Here is an 18,750-nt window from a genome sequence, read left to right as displayed (position 1 = left end):
AAAGAAAAAAGTGGTGGGCTGGAGCAGCTGCACAGAGGAGGTGTCTCCAGCCAATGGGGCTGCAGGAAAGCAGCTTTGTCAATGACATGGTACTCTGTTACTCCGCCCAGAGTGTACAACAGTGTGGCTCTCAGTGACAGCTCAGACAATATGCTTGAGACGCAGACAGGAGTAAATCCCCAACAGTTTACACACACACTCATGGATGAGATGGTTCACTGAAAAACTGACTCTCTGTGGACGGACTTATTTCTCTGTGTGGACACAACTGCTTTAACAAACATGGTGAGTGCTACAGCTGCCTTTGACATAGTTACACTTTAGTCTCAATTTAATGTTTATTCCTGAATGATTTATAATCTCAGTTTTGGATGTATACTGTGATGTATCCGCTCTGTTGTGTACTGTTGCCCGTCCAAAGGAATGTCCCTGTAGACCACCTGCTTGGATTTCACTTAAACTTGCGGTGTCAGCTACCGCCTATTTCTACACACAGCCTCACTGACCTGCTCCACTGTAGGCTGAAACCTGAGAGATCCTGACAGAGCTGAGAGTGAAACTTTATGAGCCTCATTAACACACAAGCCTTTAGAAGTGAGATGATCAACTCAGGCTGCTCAGAAATAGATAATTGGGGCGTTACATGTGAATCTGTGCATCATTTATAAATGATAAAACCTAATAAATGTGTCACTGTTACATCCTTACAACAGCTGATCAAACTGCCTGCATGTTAGTTTCTGAGCTTCTAAACCTTGTACACGTGTTGCTGTGCTCTGCGTGTACTTTTTGTTTGAGGGATCTGTTGAGTGAACCTTTTGTGGCTGGTTTGGTTCCCTTAATTGTCTGTCGTTGAAACCTCACATTCTCCGTCCAGCTTGATGCCTCTTTAACTCAGCTGGACTCTCACTTATTTGCCTGGATGTTGCCAAAATTGGTGTCGGGTTTTAAAGGGCCAGTGTGTAGGATTTAGAGGGATTTAGTGGTATCAAGCGGTGAGGACAGCAGATTGCAACCAGCTGAAACTTCTCCTGGTTAGAATTATGTCAGTGTTCATTGTTCAGGAGGTTTTTACCAGGAGCTGAATCATCCGCAGAGGTTTTTTTCCTCTCAAAAACAAATGGACCAGGTTATTAAAATTGATAAAAACATGGAATGAAGCTGTTTCATGTTAAAAAAAAAATCTATCTTTTTCTGACGCAAAAATGCGACATCCAGAACCAGTGTTTCGTTTGCCTGTTCTCGATTGCTGTAAAAACATGGTGGTGAACCATGGCGATCTCCGCAGACAAGGACCCGCTCCGAAATAAACAGCTCACTCCAAGGTGACAAAAACACAGTATTTCTTATTTTCCGTCGATAATACACCAAGAAAACATACTTATTATATTCATTTTCTGGCAATATAACCCCCTAAATTCTACACACTGGACCTTTAAGTTTGACTGCTTATCATTGGTGGACTTGTTTTCTGATGCTCTTTGCAGCTTGACCAAGAAATGATCAGTGCATGCATTTGCAGCACTTTGTCTCCACATGTCATTGTTTATTAAAGGACCCCCAGAGCAACTAAATGGGACTGCAAGGTAGCCAGCAGCAGATGGAGAAAACATTACATTTAGCTCAAGAGAATCAGATAATGTCTGCCTCCTCTCCTACAATTTATCCACATCTTTGCTTAGACTAGTTTTGAATTTATTTGCTGGCTACAAGTAGAGAATAACTCTGCACAGCAGCAGTTACACTTGACTGGGGCCTACCAGCCCAGTTATTATTTGGTTTGGGGGTCTTTAGGTTGTAAATGTTTAAAAAGCCTCCACGTGATTGATGTAAAGGCGAAGCATAATCTTCTCAGGTCCTATCTGTAGCTCGCAGTCGAGGGAGAGGATATGCATCATCCTGACATTTTCCCATACAAAGCAAATATGCAACAATGACTGGTTCGGCCAGTGACTAAGAGTCAGTTTAAGCAATCTCGTTTCCGTTCTATAAGGGTATTTGGTGCTGGAATTTATTTTTGTTTTAGTTCACTGAGAGCTATTTTGGGATGCCTCGTGTGCTGCGTAGCTGTCTGTCTGTTTTTGTCATCTGAGAGCAGGAGTCAGTCATGAGGGCTTAAGCAGCGGGAGGCTGGCATGGAAAAGTGGCAGCATCCTCTTCGTATCCCACTCAGGGAAGTTCAAATAAGTTTAATTCTCCATCTGTGCTGTATGTTATCCAGCCGCTGTCTGTGTGTTGAGCTGCTGGGGATTATTCAGCTACCTCAGACATGAGAGGCCCCCATCGTCCATTCTGTGAGGATACGTGCCAACTGGGCTATAGGCTCCTGAATACACTTGCCAGAGTATGAAAACAAAATTAAGCACGTCAAGAAAGACTTGGATTTCTAGGGAAATAATATATGGATGAATAAATATTGCACAATAATGGCTTGCAAAACAACTGGGGCTTTCCACAACCATTTCTCTGAATGTCATGTTTGGTTTTAGTGGGAGGTTAGATAAAAAAACAGGCCTGAAACCTTTCTCAGGAGTTGGTGGAGACCAAAAACAGAGCTAAACGAAGAGTGAACAGCCCTTTTCACACACGAAGTCTATCCCCGACATGTTCAGGAACATTTCCTGCATGGGGTCACGAATGAATAGAAGCAGAGAACGATATGCAGGGAAATCTATACCACCAGTTTCCCACCTCAAGATTCAGTTACATTTCAGGAAAAAACGTCGGTATGGCTGTTTTGTGAATGAAAGCAGTAACATTGCAGGGACAAGCATGTAAAGGATGATGTCCGACTGACGAAAAATGCTGTCAGACGAAGCAAGCGAACCAATCACCAGACTCCGCTGATGACGTATTTGAATTCGCAAATTGTTAACTGTTTACCATTTACGCCAGTGCTTTCGTGGGATATTAAATACATTACAAGAACATTAGCACGGGACAAAAATGGCTCCTTGTCCACCATGTTCCTGAAAGTAATAACAGACGTGCATTACCACCATGTGCTAGACTGCCCCTTGCCCCATCTATTCCAGCATCGCCATGGCACGTATGAAATGGTGCAAGATGGAAATGTTCCTAAATGTAGAGCATGTCTGAATAGTGAAAATCCCTGGCAGTGCCTGAATTGTTATCCCAGTAATTTATGGGAACTGTGTGTGAAAGATGCATTGAATTTTTCAGGTGGCCAAAAACATAACTCCAAATGAGTCACAAGCGGCAAACTAAAGCATGGCAGTTTGTGTGTACCTGGTGGTGTATCGTTGGTGCCAGTGATCCACACACCAAATATGCCATACATAGCCTATTGCTTTATGTTGCAAAAGTAGTGCTGCCACTTAAAACATGGTGTTAGTTGCTATAAAACAATCTCTATTTTTAGGGTTGGAAACTACGTTTTTTGTTCACTGTTTGCAGAGATGTCATTGCTCCATAGCACTAATGTTGGTCAAAAATTCCACAGTGTAACTTTAAGTGATCCATCAGATTTCCTGCAACCCCGACCATGCTACACACAATGTTAAAAGCAGTGTAAATGCATGAAGGAAATGCCACATTTCCCCAATATGTTTAATGTTTTGTAGTATTGTCTCAAAGAGAGAGATTCATCTTCAAATGTTTACTCAAGCCCCGTTAAATTCCCAGTAGGTAAAGATACCGTTTGTGTCTGTGCAGGGAGAAAGATCCAACAATGATCTGCACTCTAACAAAGCATTGGTTAAAAGTCAACCACCCAACATGCTCCTTAAGCCTGTAACAGTATAAGCTACAAGTAAAGCATCAAAGTGACCACACAGTAAACATATTCACTGTGACACAAGGCAGAAGATGAGACTGAGGAAGTGTGAGTATAAATAAAACCAGAATGTGAGCGGTGAGATAAGTTCCTGCCACAGAGCAAGAACTTCCTGCTCACTACAGTCCATCCTACAGTGTTTCTTCTTATTCTGTTTGGTGTTAGATAGAGTTTGACAAGATAGGACTCAAACCTGTACTTGTAACCAAACACTGAAATGAATGATCTATTTGTTCGCCATTTTTCATACTTCTCTAAAATCTTATAAAAAACTGAACCAGTAATCTCCTACGCTGTTTGTTGAAAGTAGTTACATTTCTGTTTTCCATTGTTTTCATTATCACTATTGCTGAACTCTGCAGCTGTAATTATGAGTCACTCAAATAATGCAGTATAGCTAAAACTTAAATGCTAGCATGCAAAAGTTCAAAGGTTCACATATTAGCTTCGGAAGATTTAAAAAACATCTCACTGTCTTCATTTGTTCATATGTTAAAGCAAGTGTTAAATTGTTAAATTCTTGTTTTACTTTTCCAAAAGAGCATTAAAATGTTTATCTCTCACATATTAAATAGAGTAAAACTGCACCATAAGGGAGAAACAAGTTATGAATTTCATTTGTTCAGCTATAAATTAAAGGTCCAGTGTGTAGAATATAGTGGCATCTAGTGGTGAGGTTGTAGAACTGAAACTTCTTCTGCATGCCAAGCGTGTTGGAGAACTATGGTGGCCGATACAAAAATGGAAATGTCCCTATGTAAAGCCATTTTTTTCTCTTATCCACCTTATTTTCAAACACGGAAGTAAATAGTGATCAACTTCCGTTTTTTTGTGCGTGACTTCCGGTCAGCCGCTTTCCCTCATGCTTTCCCTTACCGGAGCTAACGGTGCAAGCTATTTTTTTTTTTTTTCAATTTTCAGTTGTTGATGTTAGTCAATCAGTTAGTTAGTTAGTTAGTCTGTGTATTTTGTATGGATAACTGTGCCCACGTTTCCGTTATAACGGAAATTTATTCCCTCTAAACACGAATAAATCGCACGTCAATCATAAACTATGAACCAAAAAAGCACAATCTATCCCGGGTGAGACAAACTGCTTGATCCCCGTGTACCAGCAGAGAACCTGCAGAACTGAATCAGCGAAAAAACACACCGGGCTAAGCCTCTCTACCTGAGCAACTGAAGCTGTGGCTTGCACCCTCGACACACAGACGGTGCTTCTGCATGCCAGCCAAACGTATGCGCAACTGTGAGAAATAAATATGTGAGGTGTACGCTGCTTTTCTATCTTTTTTTCCCCTTTTCTTTCTTTCTTTCTGTCAGCGACATACATTCCTAACACAGGACGGGTTGTTTTAATTGACTGAGTTGATCATTAAGCCATAGTGATGCACGGATCAGCTCTGATAGCACCTGAATCAGCATGTATGCATCAACCATCCAGCCGTTACAACATGATTGAGCTAGCAAAGCAGTTTTGTGTTGCTATGTGTGGTATTTATTCAGTTTTGGGAAATCACAATGTCTAGAAAGCATCAGTGGCTGCAGCTGACAGGGACAGCTAACGTTAACACTAGCAGCAAAGCTAACATCAGGATCGTCATCCGTTAAAAGCCTCCCGTTGTCGGATACGACATGAAACTACTCCAGTTAGCTCAATCATGTTGTAACTAAGACATCCGCTGGAGAAAATATTTTTTTCACGGGCCACTTTGTGAATTTAGTGAGTTATTACAGACACGGCTAACGGCTAACAGCTAACGGTTAGCCCAGCTAATCTACGATAACCATGTTATTAATTACACAGAGAAAATACTAATGTTTGTTCAGTCATTGTGTTTATAGCCTTTACAAACATCAGATCAGTCTCAACAGTGATATAGTGACGTGAAAAATGTGATATATACATATATATAGCTAAACTCAGCAAGGCAAACAACAAGGCGATTCCCATTTACACAGTGGTAAGAGTGCTGAAGTGTCGCACAAAAAAACGGAAGCTGGCTGCGTTCTGTTTTGCCTCCGTGTTTCCGTGAAAAATAAGGTGGATAGGTTACTGTAGAAACAATATGGCCGACTCTATTGGAGAGGACCCACACTGTATGTATATATAAAGTGCTCATTCTAAGGTAACGAAAACACAACAGTTCTTGTTTTCAGGTAATTATAAACTAATGAAAACATAGGAATGAATATTACACACTATCTGTGCAAACAAATGCCCTTAAATCCTACACACTGGACCATTAAAGTTTGCTAACATTAGCTAACATTAGCTACTATAAGCTACAGGTCATACCAGACTATGTGAAGCTGTAGCAGATAAACCATAGAGTGTTTAAAAGAAACAAATAGTGTTTTGTTGCTTTAAGTCAAACTGACTTACTAATTTTAACATTAACAGTCCATAAACTGATGGGAATAAAGTAAATCTTGAGAATCTCTGCTTCCAAAAAAAAGAACTAAATAATCTATTGGAGATTATATCAATTTACCTATCCCTAATAGACCTTTTTGCTTACTTTTGAAACATATTAAACCTAGTTACGGTTTGTTTAGTCTTATATTGTCATAAGAAGATTAGCTGTTTACGTGGAATGTCCACTAAATGGTCCTAGGAAGTTTTCATCAAGTGTGTGTGTGCGTTTGTTTATGAGATTTTGACATAGTTCTCACCAGTTCCCATACAGGAAATACCAGGGCAGCTGTAGCGAGTCAATGTCACTGCCACGGAGCCTGAATCAGTCTCCACAGCCTCCTCTTGGATTTGTCTGGGTTGGAGAGTGAGATGATAGAGGTGATTTTCCATGGAGCACATCTGAGGATCATTTGAGATGATAAAATTGATCGACCAGGAACGAATTCCCAACATGTCAGAAAATAATTTACAGGGATAGCAGATCTGTCTCCCAGTGTTTCTCCTTCTGTTTGTCTGTCTGTCCCAGTCTCTCCTCCTCATCTCTCCCCCTGACCCCGTCTCTGGATCTAAGATACTGTGGGAAAGTCTAATATGTCATATTTACAGGCTGACTTCCTGTCCAAATTCAAGAAAAGGAATTATCTCAACTATGTGCTCTGCCTCATCTTGAACACCCTGCTCCCACCATTCTGTCTGGGAAAATGAACATTCTACTAAATTTGAGTGAACTTTTAGTCGATTTTTTCACCGCCACCGTGGGTGTTGTGCTGGGCCTGGCATGTGTCTGAATGTATAATGGATGAGGTGCTGACCTGACCCCGGGGTCGTGACCAAGTCATCAAAGGGCAAAAGGTTAGAGTGAACCAAGAGGGTGTCGTTCCCACACTGGGAACCTCTTCCTGGACTGGTTCCTATGACAGTGGTTCTCTGGGACTGGACGCACCTATTATGTTGACTGTCACTACAGGTGCTCTCTGATTGTATGGAAAAAGTTTGCAATTAGCCAATAGCGTTGCTGGGATTTCCATTCTGTTGTGAAATTACAAAATACCTTATTAATGCACGTCAATGGCTACAGAAATATTACCTAATTAGAGGAATTATGCAGTTTATGAAGAAGCGGAGAAGGAAACAGGCATCTACTCATGGACAAGAGGCTCTTACTCACGATAGTGCAAGATGAAGTATAATGACAGCTAGCTTGTCTCGTGTGGTTCGGTTGAAAGAAAATAGTTCCTACATAAAATTGCTCACAACAAGGTCTGTGGATTATCTTGAGTAACTGGGTCATGATTTCACATTGTTGCTGAGTTTTCAAAAAAAAAAATTTGGCGCTTTGAGCACTACAAGCTGAGTACCATCTACTTCCGTTAAACTGGAGAGAAGGCAGATATCTGTAGAGCCAACACTTGGTAACTCACACCAAAACAAAACACAAAACAAAACAATCTAGACTGACTGTCCCTTTAAACACCACAAAATTATCAGCTTGAAGATAAATGCACTGAGGACAAAATGCCTTTAAGCGAGTCTCTTAAACACAGTTTTGATAATCAACAATTGATTTAAGTGCAAGGATGAAAGTAGAATCTCAAAGTAGAAATAACATATTGTTTCTTTTACAGATGAAAAGTTGAATTCATGAGCAGTAAAACACAACTGTGCTCAGTTTGATACACTCAAGCATTTTGTCGCTACAGCTTTACCCAGTCTTGTCTTTGCAGTAGCTTATGTTAGCTAATGTTAACTATCTTTAGGTAAATACTACTGTATTACAGACGTTACTGAGCCAGTTAACTCACTTTATAACTGTTCTCTACCTGTGCTACTGTCACAGTACAATTTAGCATACATGGAGTTAAATAGTCCTGCTTTAATTCATTTATCAGGCAGACATTGTCTAGCATTTCAAATGTGCATTTTCTCTGTGTTGTATCATGTAAATTGAATATCGTTGGGTTTTGGAGTGCTGGTTGGAAAAAAAGTAATTTGAAGATATCCCCATGGGGATCGGGAAAGCTGATATAAGCATTTTCTACATTTTCATTTTGTTTTTCAGACTAAACAACTGATCGAGCAGATTAATCAATAATGGAAATAATCAGCAGTTGCAGCCCTATTTGAGTGTTTGGTGTAAAAACACTTTGACATTATATAACTATAATTTAAAAATAGAACTGGGATGAAAACAATGATCCACTCCACATCCAGCATTGTACTGAAGTAGCGTAATTTTTTGGCCTGAGATGACTGATTGCCTGGACAGAAGCTTCCATCCTGGACTTTTAAAAGCATTTCTTGCATTGTGTCTGGCAGGCCGATGTTAATTTGTGAACAGGATGGAGCGGAGAGACGGGAGAGGCAGTGACAGCTGTGCTGTTAAAGTGCTGAAGGCCAGCTGTCAGAGGGGCTGATCTGCACAAGCAGGCGTGTGCAGGAATCCAAAAGAGTCACAGCTGAATCTGACTTTGTTACTGTACACAGTGATCAACACGCAGACACAGAACCAGGGACAGACGAGTAAACACAGTACAAGGCAGGGGACAAGTGACCTGATTTCAATAGGTATAAAATCTGGACAAAGTGTCATCAATAATCAGGTCACATGACCTGATCACATGATTGTGTTACGGATGGAAAAAAAAAGTATTGTAGTGTAGTGTTACACAGGTGGAGTTCATAGTGATGTTCATAAAACCAGTGAGCTGCTACGTCATTGTAGGATAGTGTACACTGATCCAAGAGAAAGTAAAACTACGTAAATCTTGGTGGTACGGTTGCTGATTGTCATTTGACCCTGCGTATTTCACTTGCATGTCTGTAGCATGACCCAGAGGATTAGGCAGGGAGTTTGCTGAGGCTTCTTGTTTGTGTGTGTGTGTGTGTGTGTGTGTGTGTGTGTGTGTGTGTGCTGGGGGGTGGTATAGTCTGCTGCGGTCAGTGTGCTCCACAGGCCTGCATCCCAACAGGTGCTGAGCTTGTTGGGCTCTGATGGTGAATGGGCTCTTTGTTGCAGAGGATTCACCCTCAGAGAGAGGCCAGAGCTAGCAGACACACACACACATATACACACATACACACACACACACACACACACACACACACACACACGCATACTGACACTGACACACTTATCAGCTGAGGGTGTTGTGTGTGTGCGGGTGTGTTTGTTTTGTCGAAGGTCCGTCTCTGCCATGATTCCTACAGTGTCTTGCACTTGCATCTCACTTTAGACATGTCACTGTGTTGCAAAGTAATCGAGTCCCTCTACCCGTGAGCTTAAATACAATTTCAAGGTTCCTGAACTATAATTGAGTATTTCCCTTTTCTTGCTTCTGCATGCTTGCACTATGTTTAAGAGGGACATATTGTGGCTTTACTCCACTACATATATTTTACAGTTATCAATATTAGTAACTTTAACAATAAGCTTCCAAAGTGTATATAAAGTAGGTCAAATTAGCTCCACTACACATAGGCCTACAGCAATAACATTGTATTTGTTACTGTATCACTAATAATAATCAAATAATACAATATATAACAGGCCATTGAGCAAAATGGGTAATTTTATTTAATTTTATTTTATTCTTAAGTACATTTCACTGATAATACTATTGAATGCAGGACTTTTGCTTGTAATGGAGTGTTTTTACATCATTGGCACTGCTAATTTTACTCAAGTGGAAGAAAGTACTACTGATGTTCACTATGTTAGCATCCTAACATTTCCTAGCTATCCCTAAACATAAAGTACAGCTGAGGCCGAAACCTGAGCATGTTTGTTTGATATAAATTGTTTGAATGAATTGGAAATTATTAGATTAGTCCTGAGGATTTGAATGTGTGCTACCTTTTCACCTTTGGGTATGAAATGTTGGAACTATATGAATTTTAGTTCAGCACCACAAAGAATTACCGAGACAGCACATCCTCTCAATGACCCAAATTCCACAGTCACAGTTTGTTTGCATTCCAGTTTTAATACAAATATCTTGAGTTTACCAGGGTTGAAACCTGTGTTGTGCATCGCATTAAACTGTTAGATGGCTTTAATGTTGCACCTCTGTTAGTCACCATTTTGTAGACTGACAGGACGCGGGTAGATTTTACGAAACATGAAAAGGTCAACATAATTACACACTTTCAACACAGCATTTTCACTTGTCATTCATCTAAACACACATATTTCTCAAGAGAACTGAAAAGATCAATTTTCCTCTGTGTAGCTACACAATCTGTCAAACCACATGCTGCTGGCTGTGTGAACGCAGCTCTGCCGAGGGGTTTTGGTTTGACAGGTTTTATCATTAACAGCTTGTTTCTCATGACATTGAAACAAAGGAAGCTGCCACATGTCAGTGTTTGTGGTCAAGGGATATAGTTGTCACACATCGGTGTTTGTGGTCATTGCATGTAGCCCAGTCTGATTTAGATTTGCACATAGAGAAAAGAGAAGGGCAGTTTCTATGTGCTGCACAAATGATAATGAAGAATGCACTCACACGTGGCAGTGACTTCATAGGGAAACATGCAAAGGGTATCTACGCATAATAATCACTGATCATTCTTTGAGTTGCTAAGTACCAATCAGATTTGAAATATGTCAAGGAAAATTCAGTTTCATTTAGTAATGAGATGAGATAGGATGCTTGCAAGCCTGCAAGAGGAAGAAGAAATTTGTTTTTCATATACCTCAATGCAGAAAGCCCAAATAGGAAGTGAAAATACAGAGCGAAGAAATATGTCACATTCAGAACAAAAATAGCACTACTTAGTTTTGTTGTTGTTTCACAATTCCTGTAACGAGACAGGAAAAAATGACGTTGCAACAACTATTCATGTTAATTGTGATTAAGAAAATTACTGTTCAGTTGTTCCTTTTTGAATCTGATGACTGCCCAGACTTGCAACTTGCAGCAACATTTTGCAAAAGGAAATGGTGTAATAGGCCTGCGACAGCAAAAGGAGAAATACATTACATTCAGTTTCAAGTAAAAACGTCCATCTAAATGTAGATTTTTACTTTGCAAATTACCACAAAGAAAATTACCAAGGAACTGCTGCAAATGGAGGTTGTCTTTGTGTCTAGTATCTTATTTTTGTCATTTAAAATGTGCCACCCACAGGCATGTTTAACCTCCTAATCCTTATTTCCATTTTCTCTGTCATTTTTTTTTAGAACAAACTTGCGAAGGCTCTGTATGACAACACTGCGGAGTGTGCAGATGAGCTGGCTTTCAGAAAAGGGGACATCGTCATGGTGATTAATCAGAATGTGGCCGGCACCAGCGGATGGTGGATGTGTTCTCTTTATGGGCGGCATGGTCTGGCCCCTGCAAACAGACTGCAACTTCTACCACAAACTGGAACCACTGTGGGCTCATTAAGCCATGACACAGAAAAACCCAAATTAACTAATTCTGTAACCGATGACAGTGCACAAAATATCTACCAGATCCCGAGTGTGCCCCGACCCTCCAGCAGCCCGGCTTATGAACGCATGGACATGATTTACAAGGTCCCGCATACTCCTTTATCAGCTTCAAAAATTCCAGTCCCGCCAGCACAAAGGCACAGCACAGAAGGACCCGAGGGAAACAAGGTACATAGTGTTTTTTCAACAAGTACTGGATGTATGGAGAGAAGAGCAACAACCTAAATGTAGTTGTTAGTCTGTCTATTTCTCTGGGGTCAAAGTTGGTCCTTTTCCTTGGGAAGTGTTCACCCTCGTGATTAGAGAGGTAGACTGCTGCAGAAATGCAATGCTGTGAAACCCCTGCTGGCAAAAGAGCTTACAGATGGGGACCAGGGGCCTCTCCATGGGACAGGCATGCAGCACCGGGGTCTTTATGGGCCTATAAAAGACCAACAGACACAGACTTCAGACACTTTTTAACTGCAAACAGCAGCTAATGCCGCCAGGGACCCCAGAAAGATAGAAGTGTCTGTACGGGTGCCTGTGCGGCAGAAGGTGGGGTGAAATAAACCCACATGTTCACCATTTCCTCTCCTGCTCCAGGGGCGTCCTGTTCCCCTATGCAGTAGCCACCTAACATTCACTGAGTAGCATGGTTTCTATTAGAGAGCTGCGTTAATTGGCAGAGTGCTTGCATAATGGGGTTCTTCAGCAACCTCAACAGGCTTCAGAGCAAACACTGTCCCCATAAATGTGTTGATGCAGAGGTCAATGAGGTAGATGCAGCTTTGATCAAAGCAATGCAAGTGTTAACTAGCCAACCCTGATATTACAGTCTATTTATCTTGTCTGCAGCCTTCATTCAGCACGGTGTCCAGTCCAAAAAAGGAAGTTTACGATGTCCCGATCCAAGCAAGACGAGGTTCTCTTTACACTGTAAGCTCCTGAAAATATACACGAAGTATACTAAATGTAGTGAGTGGGGTATTTGTAGATATCCTGCCACTTCAGTAGGTACTCATCTGATGTCTTTGCTGTTACTGTGATGTTCAATTTGCAGGCATCAACGACTCCAAGACAAGTGCCACGAAAAAACTCGCTGATTCCAATTTCCGAGCTGGAAAAAAGATTTGACTCTCCGGACGGTTTAAGGTGTAGCAGTCCAGGAGACACTTACGTAAGTTTCAGACATTTAGAGGGATTTAAAAAGCAAGGAACCTTTGATGTGTTCACTTTTAAATGTAGTCTAAAGGCTTTTGCATAACTCTGATATTAACAACTCTGTTCTTGTGCACAGGTGTATGCAGTTCCACCACCTTTGCCTCAGGACCCAAACTATGACATCCCTGTTCCCTCGACCTTAGAAGCCCAACAGAAAGTGGCGGGTGGATACAGCACTCTCCCTCACCCCCGCAAGCCTGAGTGGATTTATGATGTGCCAGTGGGTCCTGAGAAACAAAGTCCATCCAAAGGCTCCTATGATACCATGCCCTCAAAAGCCATTTGCAGAGAACTCTATGACACTCTTCCAGCACGTGCTTGGCCCGTTCAAAAAGGCAGTCCATGTCCCTCGCTTTATGATATACCAAAGCCTAGTTCTCTTGAAACGCCGAGTCCACCCAAAGTGCTGCCAAGGGTCCCACTTTATGACAAGCCCCCAACTCAGAGGCACACAGAGGAGTTGGTATATGCGGTTCCTCCCAAGGAGGAACCCCTCTCTCAAGTTCTCAGTGGTCCCTCCAGTGATCATATACCCCTAGAGTGCAGAGGCGACTCGAGCAAAGCTCATGAACTCAAAAGAGTGCGTCTGCAGCGAATGAGGAACTTCCTGGCCTGTACGTCTTTCCAGGACCTTCCTGGAAGCGGGGAGCCACTGGTGCATGATGACGAGGAACGAGGTAAAACTCTGCGCTTGTCTGCAGCAGACAGTCAAAGAATCAGCACGGCCTCCAGCTCTTCCACAAGCTCCTGTGACTCTCTGGCTCTGAGCTCATCCTCTCCTGAGCCTTTGCGAGAAGTGACACTCAGCCAGGATGAGGCTTGCCGCAAACTTCTGGACCTGCAGGAGTCTGTTTGCAAGGCCGTGCCCCGTCTCATGGAGTTTGTCAGCAGTCACTGGAGGAGCAAAGAACATCTAGAGAAACACCTGAAGGAGATCAAAGAAGCAGCTGACGGGATTGCATGTTCTCTGACGTGCTTCCTAAACTTTGCCCTGGACGTTAAGGGCAATGCCCGCCGTTTGACTGATGCCAACCTTCAGACGAGGCTCTATAAACAGCTGTCCATCATAGAAGACTCAGGTGTAATCCTACAACAAACAGTAAGCGCTCTGAACATGGCTGGCTGGCCCCTCAGCACACTCTCTCAGGACCCTGGGCAGGCCCAGACACCTGACCAACTTGAGCGCTTTGTTATGGTGGCACGAACTGTTCCAGAGGACATCAAGCGCCTGGTGTCCATCATCAATGCCAATGGCAAGCTTCTGTTCAAAGCCCATCTGAAAGGTCTTACAGAGACAAAGAGAGGTCTTGATGTTAGTGAGCAAGGAGAGGACTTAGTGGAGGATGACAACGACTATGTAGAGCTACAGGTGAAAGCTTTGCACTATGGTAACTGAATGCCCAAAGCATATGTAATAATGTACCTTGCATATTAATTCATCTGCTTTTTACTTTTCCTCAGACTAAGAACGATTTTGAAAGGCAGCAGATGGAAGTGCAAAAGGAGCCAAAAGAAAATGTCACATCAGTCTCTAAGAAGGCACATGTAAGTATCTCCCATTAACATAAGGGATTTGTTCCTACTTAATGAGCACACCTTTGCCTCTAAGAAAATTTGGTTTTTATATATCCATCTACAAAGTTGCCATCCAAGACTTTCCACGTAGTCAGAAAAAGACAGGAAACACTGTGGTCTGGAAGACATATTATGTGTCCATCTTCACCTTTCTTTGTTCTATTTCTCCACTGTTTAGGTGGATAACAAGCGTCACTCCTCTGAGTCCAGCAGTGGCACAGAAGAACATCTCCCACCCTCCCTGTCAGAGCACTGCCGGCTTTACTTTGGCGCCCTCCAGAAGGCCATTGGGGGATTTGTGGGCAGCCTCCAGGCTGGCCAGCCACCAGAGAGATTCATCTCACAAAGCAAGCTGGTGATCATGGTGGGCCAGAGACTGGTGGACACCCTGTGCAAGGAGGCCCACTCTGGAGGGTCCACCCAAAGCCTTCTGTCTATGAGCAACCACCTGTGTGCTCTCCTGAAGCAGCTGGCTGTGGCCACCAAGAAGGCAGCGCTGCACTTCCCAGATAGGCAAGCTCTGCAAGAGGCTGAGGAGTTTGCAGTGGAACTGGCCCAAAGAGCACAGCACTTTCGGAAATCACTTGACCTCTGAGCACTCACATATAAAGCATATTGATTTATTTGTACAGCAAGATGTGGGTGTATTCATCATCAGATTCCTTTTTCATTAATGTCATATTCAGCTTCATTCAAGCTTCACTTGCCAAAAAGATCATTGCTTTCTGCTGAATGTTGTTATCATAATGAATGCAGGTACTGGTTTAAATGTTAATAATGTTAGAAAAAGTTGCTTGGATGAGCAGAACGATTGAAGTCTTATTTGTACTAGAATAATAAACTTCACCATTGTGGAGTTCCAAGGTAAATTGCACATTTAGGATACTCAAGTTAATATTAAAATGCAATTAAAATATGAAGTATAAAATAATTTGTTTTATATAATTTACAACAATGTTATATTCTCCTAATATTGTTTGGTAAGTGGATGTTTTATGTATTTTATTACTTTATTATGTAAGAGATATACTCTCCAGGGTAGTAGTTTGATAGTCTACTTTTTATGAATATCTATGTAAATATTCTAAAAAATGTGTAATGCATTCCCAAACAGCAATTAAAAACTGAAAACTCAGATTATGTTGATGTCTGTCTGAAGCATACATAAATTTTAGTGACCTCTGTAGAAAGGATATTTACGTAGCCATTTCATTAAAGAGCATTTCACACAGAAAGGTCACCTAACTAGAGTACTGGAGAATACTGCTCAGTTCATCTGATTATGCTATCATGGTTATCTCAGCTTGAGCCTGGAGTCTACAAAGTTAGAATAATAGAAAGCCTGCATCACAAATTGGATGTCTAAAGTTGGAAAGATGTGGCATTGAGGCACTGAGGGTTTAAAAGATGCTGTTAGCTGCATTATGGGAAATGTAGGACCCGTTTTCAGTGTGTGTTTTTTGTATCTTAACCCATACTAGGGACTCAAGGTCAGGATATCTTGGCCTCTGCTGCTTCAATTTTGTCTGTTCTTTTTTTTTTTTTTGTCTCTTGGGAGTTCCTCAATTTTATGAAAGTGCAAATAACTGAAATTTAAATGTGTGATACATTAATACTAATCGCAGCAGAAATAATCTTTTCCACTGTACCACCTCTCAGGGAAGGTCAGAGGTCAGTGTCATTACAGAACAGGAACCCATTGATTTGTGGAGCTTCAGTGTCTTGCTTAACCCTCTACTGCAGAGATACTCAAATTGCTTTGCCCAGGGGCCACTTCTGCAAAATGACAGGCGGCAAAGGGCCTGTTGCAGAAGGCCCGTGCAGGTCAGGTTTACGTAAGGGCGTTTCTAGATTTTGGGGACATTCAGGGCTTAGCCCGGACCTCTGTTATGGGTCAGGGGGAGCCAACAAGCTCTATTTTGATGCTTTTTATGCAATCTGGCACCTTATTCGTATTAAAAGTGCAAAGAAAATTCTAATTGTGCATCAACCTATTTTTATTGTGAATTAGAAAATGGCTGGAGGGCCACATGGCACCCTGTCCCTGGCCAGATTTGGCCCACAGGCCACTAGTTGAGTATTACTGCTCTACTGTAGCCTATACAGTTTTGTCTACAGTTCACCTTTTTACATCAGTCATGGCATACCAGCACTATGTGGCCATTTACCTTTAGACTGCTAGTAGTATGAAGTTGTGATATATCGACAGATTGCACTCTTCAAAAATTAAGTCTCGTCATAAAAAATAATCCTGAAGGCATGCAATATTCCAGCATAGGAATACGGAACACAATGCACAGAGAAGGGGAGGAACAAGCGGTCAAATACAGGCCCAGCAGCTCATTTTGCCCCAATGCCCCCTTAAAGATTAATGAAAGGATCCTAAAACTTAACAGCCTGCGATAGTAAGGTGCTGTAAAAAGCATTTTATTGGAGATTTATATCAATAAGATATACAGGGGCAAAGGTCAGTCACTCTGTAAATGTATCTTAAGCAGAGGATGTGAGTGTATGCCCTCTGCTGTGCACTTTATGTGTTGATGTCTGGCCCCCATTACCTCATCCTAAAAGTCATAGACATGTGATTGAGTATTTGAAGGGAAGGGGTGACAAACAATGAGTATGAGAGTCAGAAAAGGTTTTGTTAGATGTGAGTAAGCAGGATACACACTTCAGTAGGTTGGGCTCTTCATTGAGGCTTGAGTGTGCTTCCTTAATTAAAGGTAAGTAGCTCTGTGTCTCCGTTTGATCACTTTACTAGCTGTGATGTTGAGAAAACAAAGTTTGCAAAAAAAAAAAGAAAAGGAGAAGTCAGTCACTGACAGACTGCTGCACACACAAGCAATTTCTAACTGTATGCTGCCCTCTAGCAGTACTGTGTGCACATGACTTTATTCCCATGTTTTTGCTGCTTTTTCAGGCTGGAGGAAATTTTGAATATCTACACAACAGTTACTTCATGACTAATCATTTCATGAATTGTTAGTCTATTTTTACATCACATTATTTAGGTATCTGCTTCTCGTAATTTCAAATATTATGAAGGTAGCTGTAGTTCTAAAACAAAAATCTAAATGTTCTGGACTAACATGTGATGAGAGAAAAATTCCAGGAAACTATTCTGGTCTAAACAACTGGTCCATGAGTGCTTTAATAAATGTCAGTAGAAAAATCTGTCATACTTACCTGTAATAAAAAACATTCTGAGGTAACAGCAGACATATTACTTTATTCATAAAGAGTAGAGGAGCCTCCGGGTCTGCTGAGGAGGCCCTGATTGGCCGACTCTACTCCTACAAACTTTTGAATATGCAAAATGTCAGTCACTTTTAGGTTTGATGATGTAATACACCTGAAACTCTTGCTACAACAGGTGAGGAAACTACCACCTTTGTGATTGATTGGTTGGTCCACATTGGAAGATCTTGGGATAAACCTGTGACCTCTCCACAAATCAGGAAACAAAACCCTCAAGCCCAAAGCTCCAAACATGTCAAGATAGTTAACATCCAACCTTTGGAAACCCCAGTTCTGCTGGCTGTAACATTGTATAGCTTATGAAGCATTGTTAAAGACTTAGCCTATTAACCTTATTTTCCACAACAACGAGGGTGACACCATCATGTTCAATTTGTCCTCCCACATCCCGCTAAGAGGACCTAAGCTAGTTAGCCACAAACAATCAAGGAAAGCTACGATGTCAAGTTTAATACTTTATGATTAGAGGGGGAGGTTTCATGATAATTGGATACAGAGGAGAGAGCAATTGCAGCAACCATGTCATGGCAATAAAGTGAGGAGGTCAGAATGTTGTGGGACATTTTACAACCTGCACCCACCTCCTAAAGATGAAAAGCACTTGAGGCTACCAAGAGCCCAGGCACCCATGTTTCTTTCCATTTCTAAGACAGTATGGAAGCAGAATCAGGATCAGCTTTATTGGCTTTGTTTAATGTATTGTTGGCTAGAAATAACTCAGCTATGATGCTCCATTAAACACGTCATCTCGGGAGGTTGTAAAAATTCCAGTAAGCTAGCTAGCTATAAGTTCAATTGCTTGCTTGAGACACAACATTCAAACTTGGCCCCTCCTCCCTGGTTCAATGCCACCAGAAGCGTCTGTGCACCGCTTGTGCGTACACTGCAAACTGCCATTGTAGTAATGTTGTTATAATGGAAAAGCTGATACTCAAGCAAGATATCGAAGCTAACCACCAGTAACCAGCAGCAGCCCAATGGTTGACGCCCCGAGACATCTTGAAAAGTTAAAAAATAAGAAAATACAGGCAGAGGCCAGGGTCTGTGCAGATAAATACACTG

The 18,750-nt window shown here is 41.6% G+C and overlaps 1 protein-coding gene across 1 annotated transcript; it reads left to right on the top strand.

The window, feature by feature from the left end:
- Window positions 1-155: 155 nt before the first annotated feature.
- On the top strand, window positions 156-15,575 carry cass4 (Cas scaffold protein family member 4). Its single transcript, XM_049588338.1, has 7 exons — window positions 156-285; window positions 11,398-11,820; window positions 12,490-12,570; window positions 12,695-12,811; window positions 12,932-14,224; window positions 14,317-14,400; window positions 14,609-15,575. Exons 1-7 carry the CDS (start codon window positions 283-285, stop codon window positions 15,023-15,025), a joined length of 2,418 nt encoding a protein of 805 aa, XP_049444295.1. The 5' UTR covers window positions 156-282; the 3' UTR covers window positions 15,026-15,575.
- The last annotated feature ends 3,175 nt before the right edge of the window (window positions 15,576-18,750 follow it).

The sequence above is a fragment of the Epinephelus fuscoguttatus genome, linkage group LG1 (genome assembly GCF_011397635.1).
Source record: "Epinephelus fuscoguttatus linkage group LG1, E.fuscoguttatus.final_Chr_v1".
Classification (NCBI taxonomy): domain Eukaryota; kingdom Metazoa; phylum Chordata; class Actinopteri; order Perciformes; family Serranidae; genus Epinephelus; species Epinephelus fuscoguttatus.
Note: the sequence above shows the minus strand (reverse complement) of the source record. Positions and strands in the feature narration are given on the sequence as shown.

Coding starts and splice junctions, on each gene's coding strand:
- cass4 (XM_049588338.1), top strand. Junction 12,571..12,694: donor GACGAGGTTCTCTTTACACT/GTAAGCTCCTGA, acceptor TTCAATTTGCAG/GCATCAACGACTCCAAGACA. Junction 14,225..14,316: donor ACGACTATGTAGAGCTACAG/GTGAAAGCTTTG, acceptor ACTTTTCCTCAG/ACTAAGAACGATTTTGAAAG.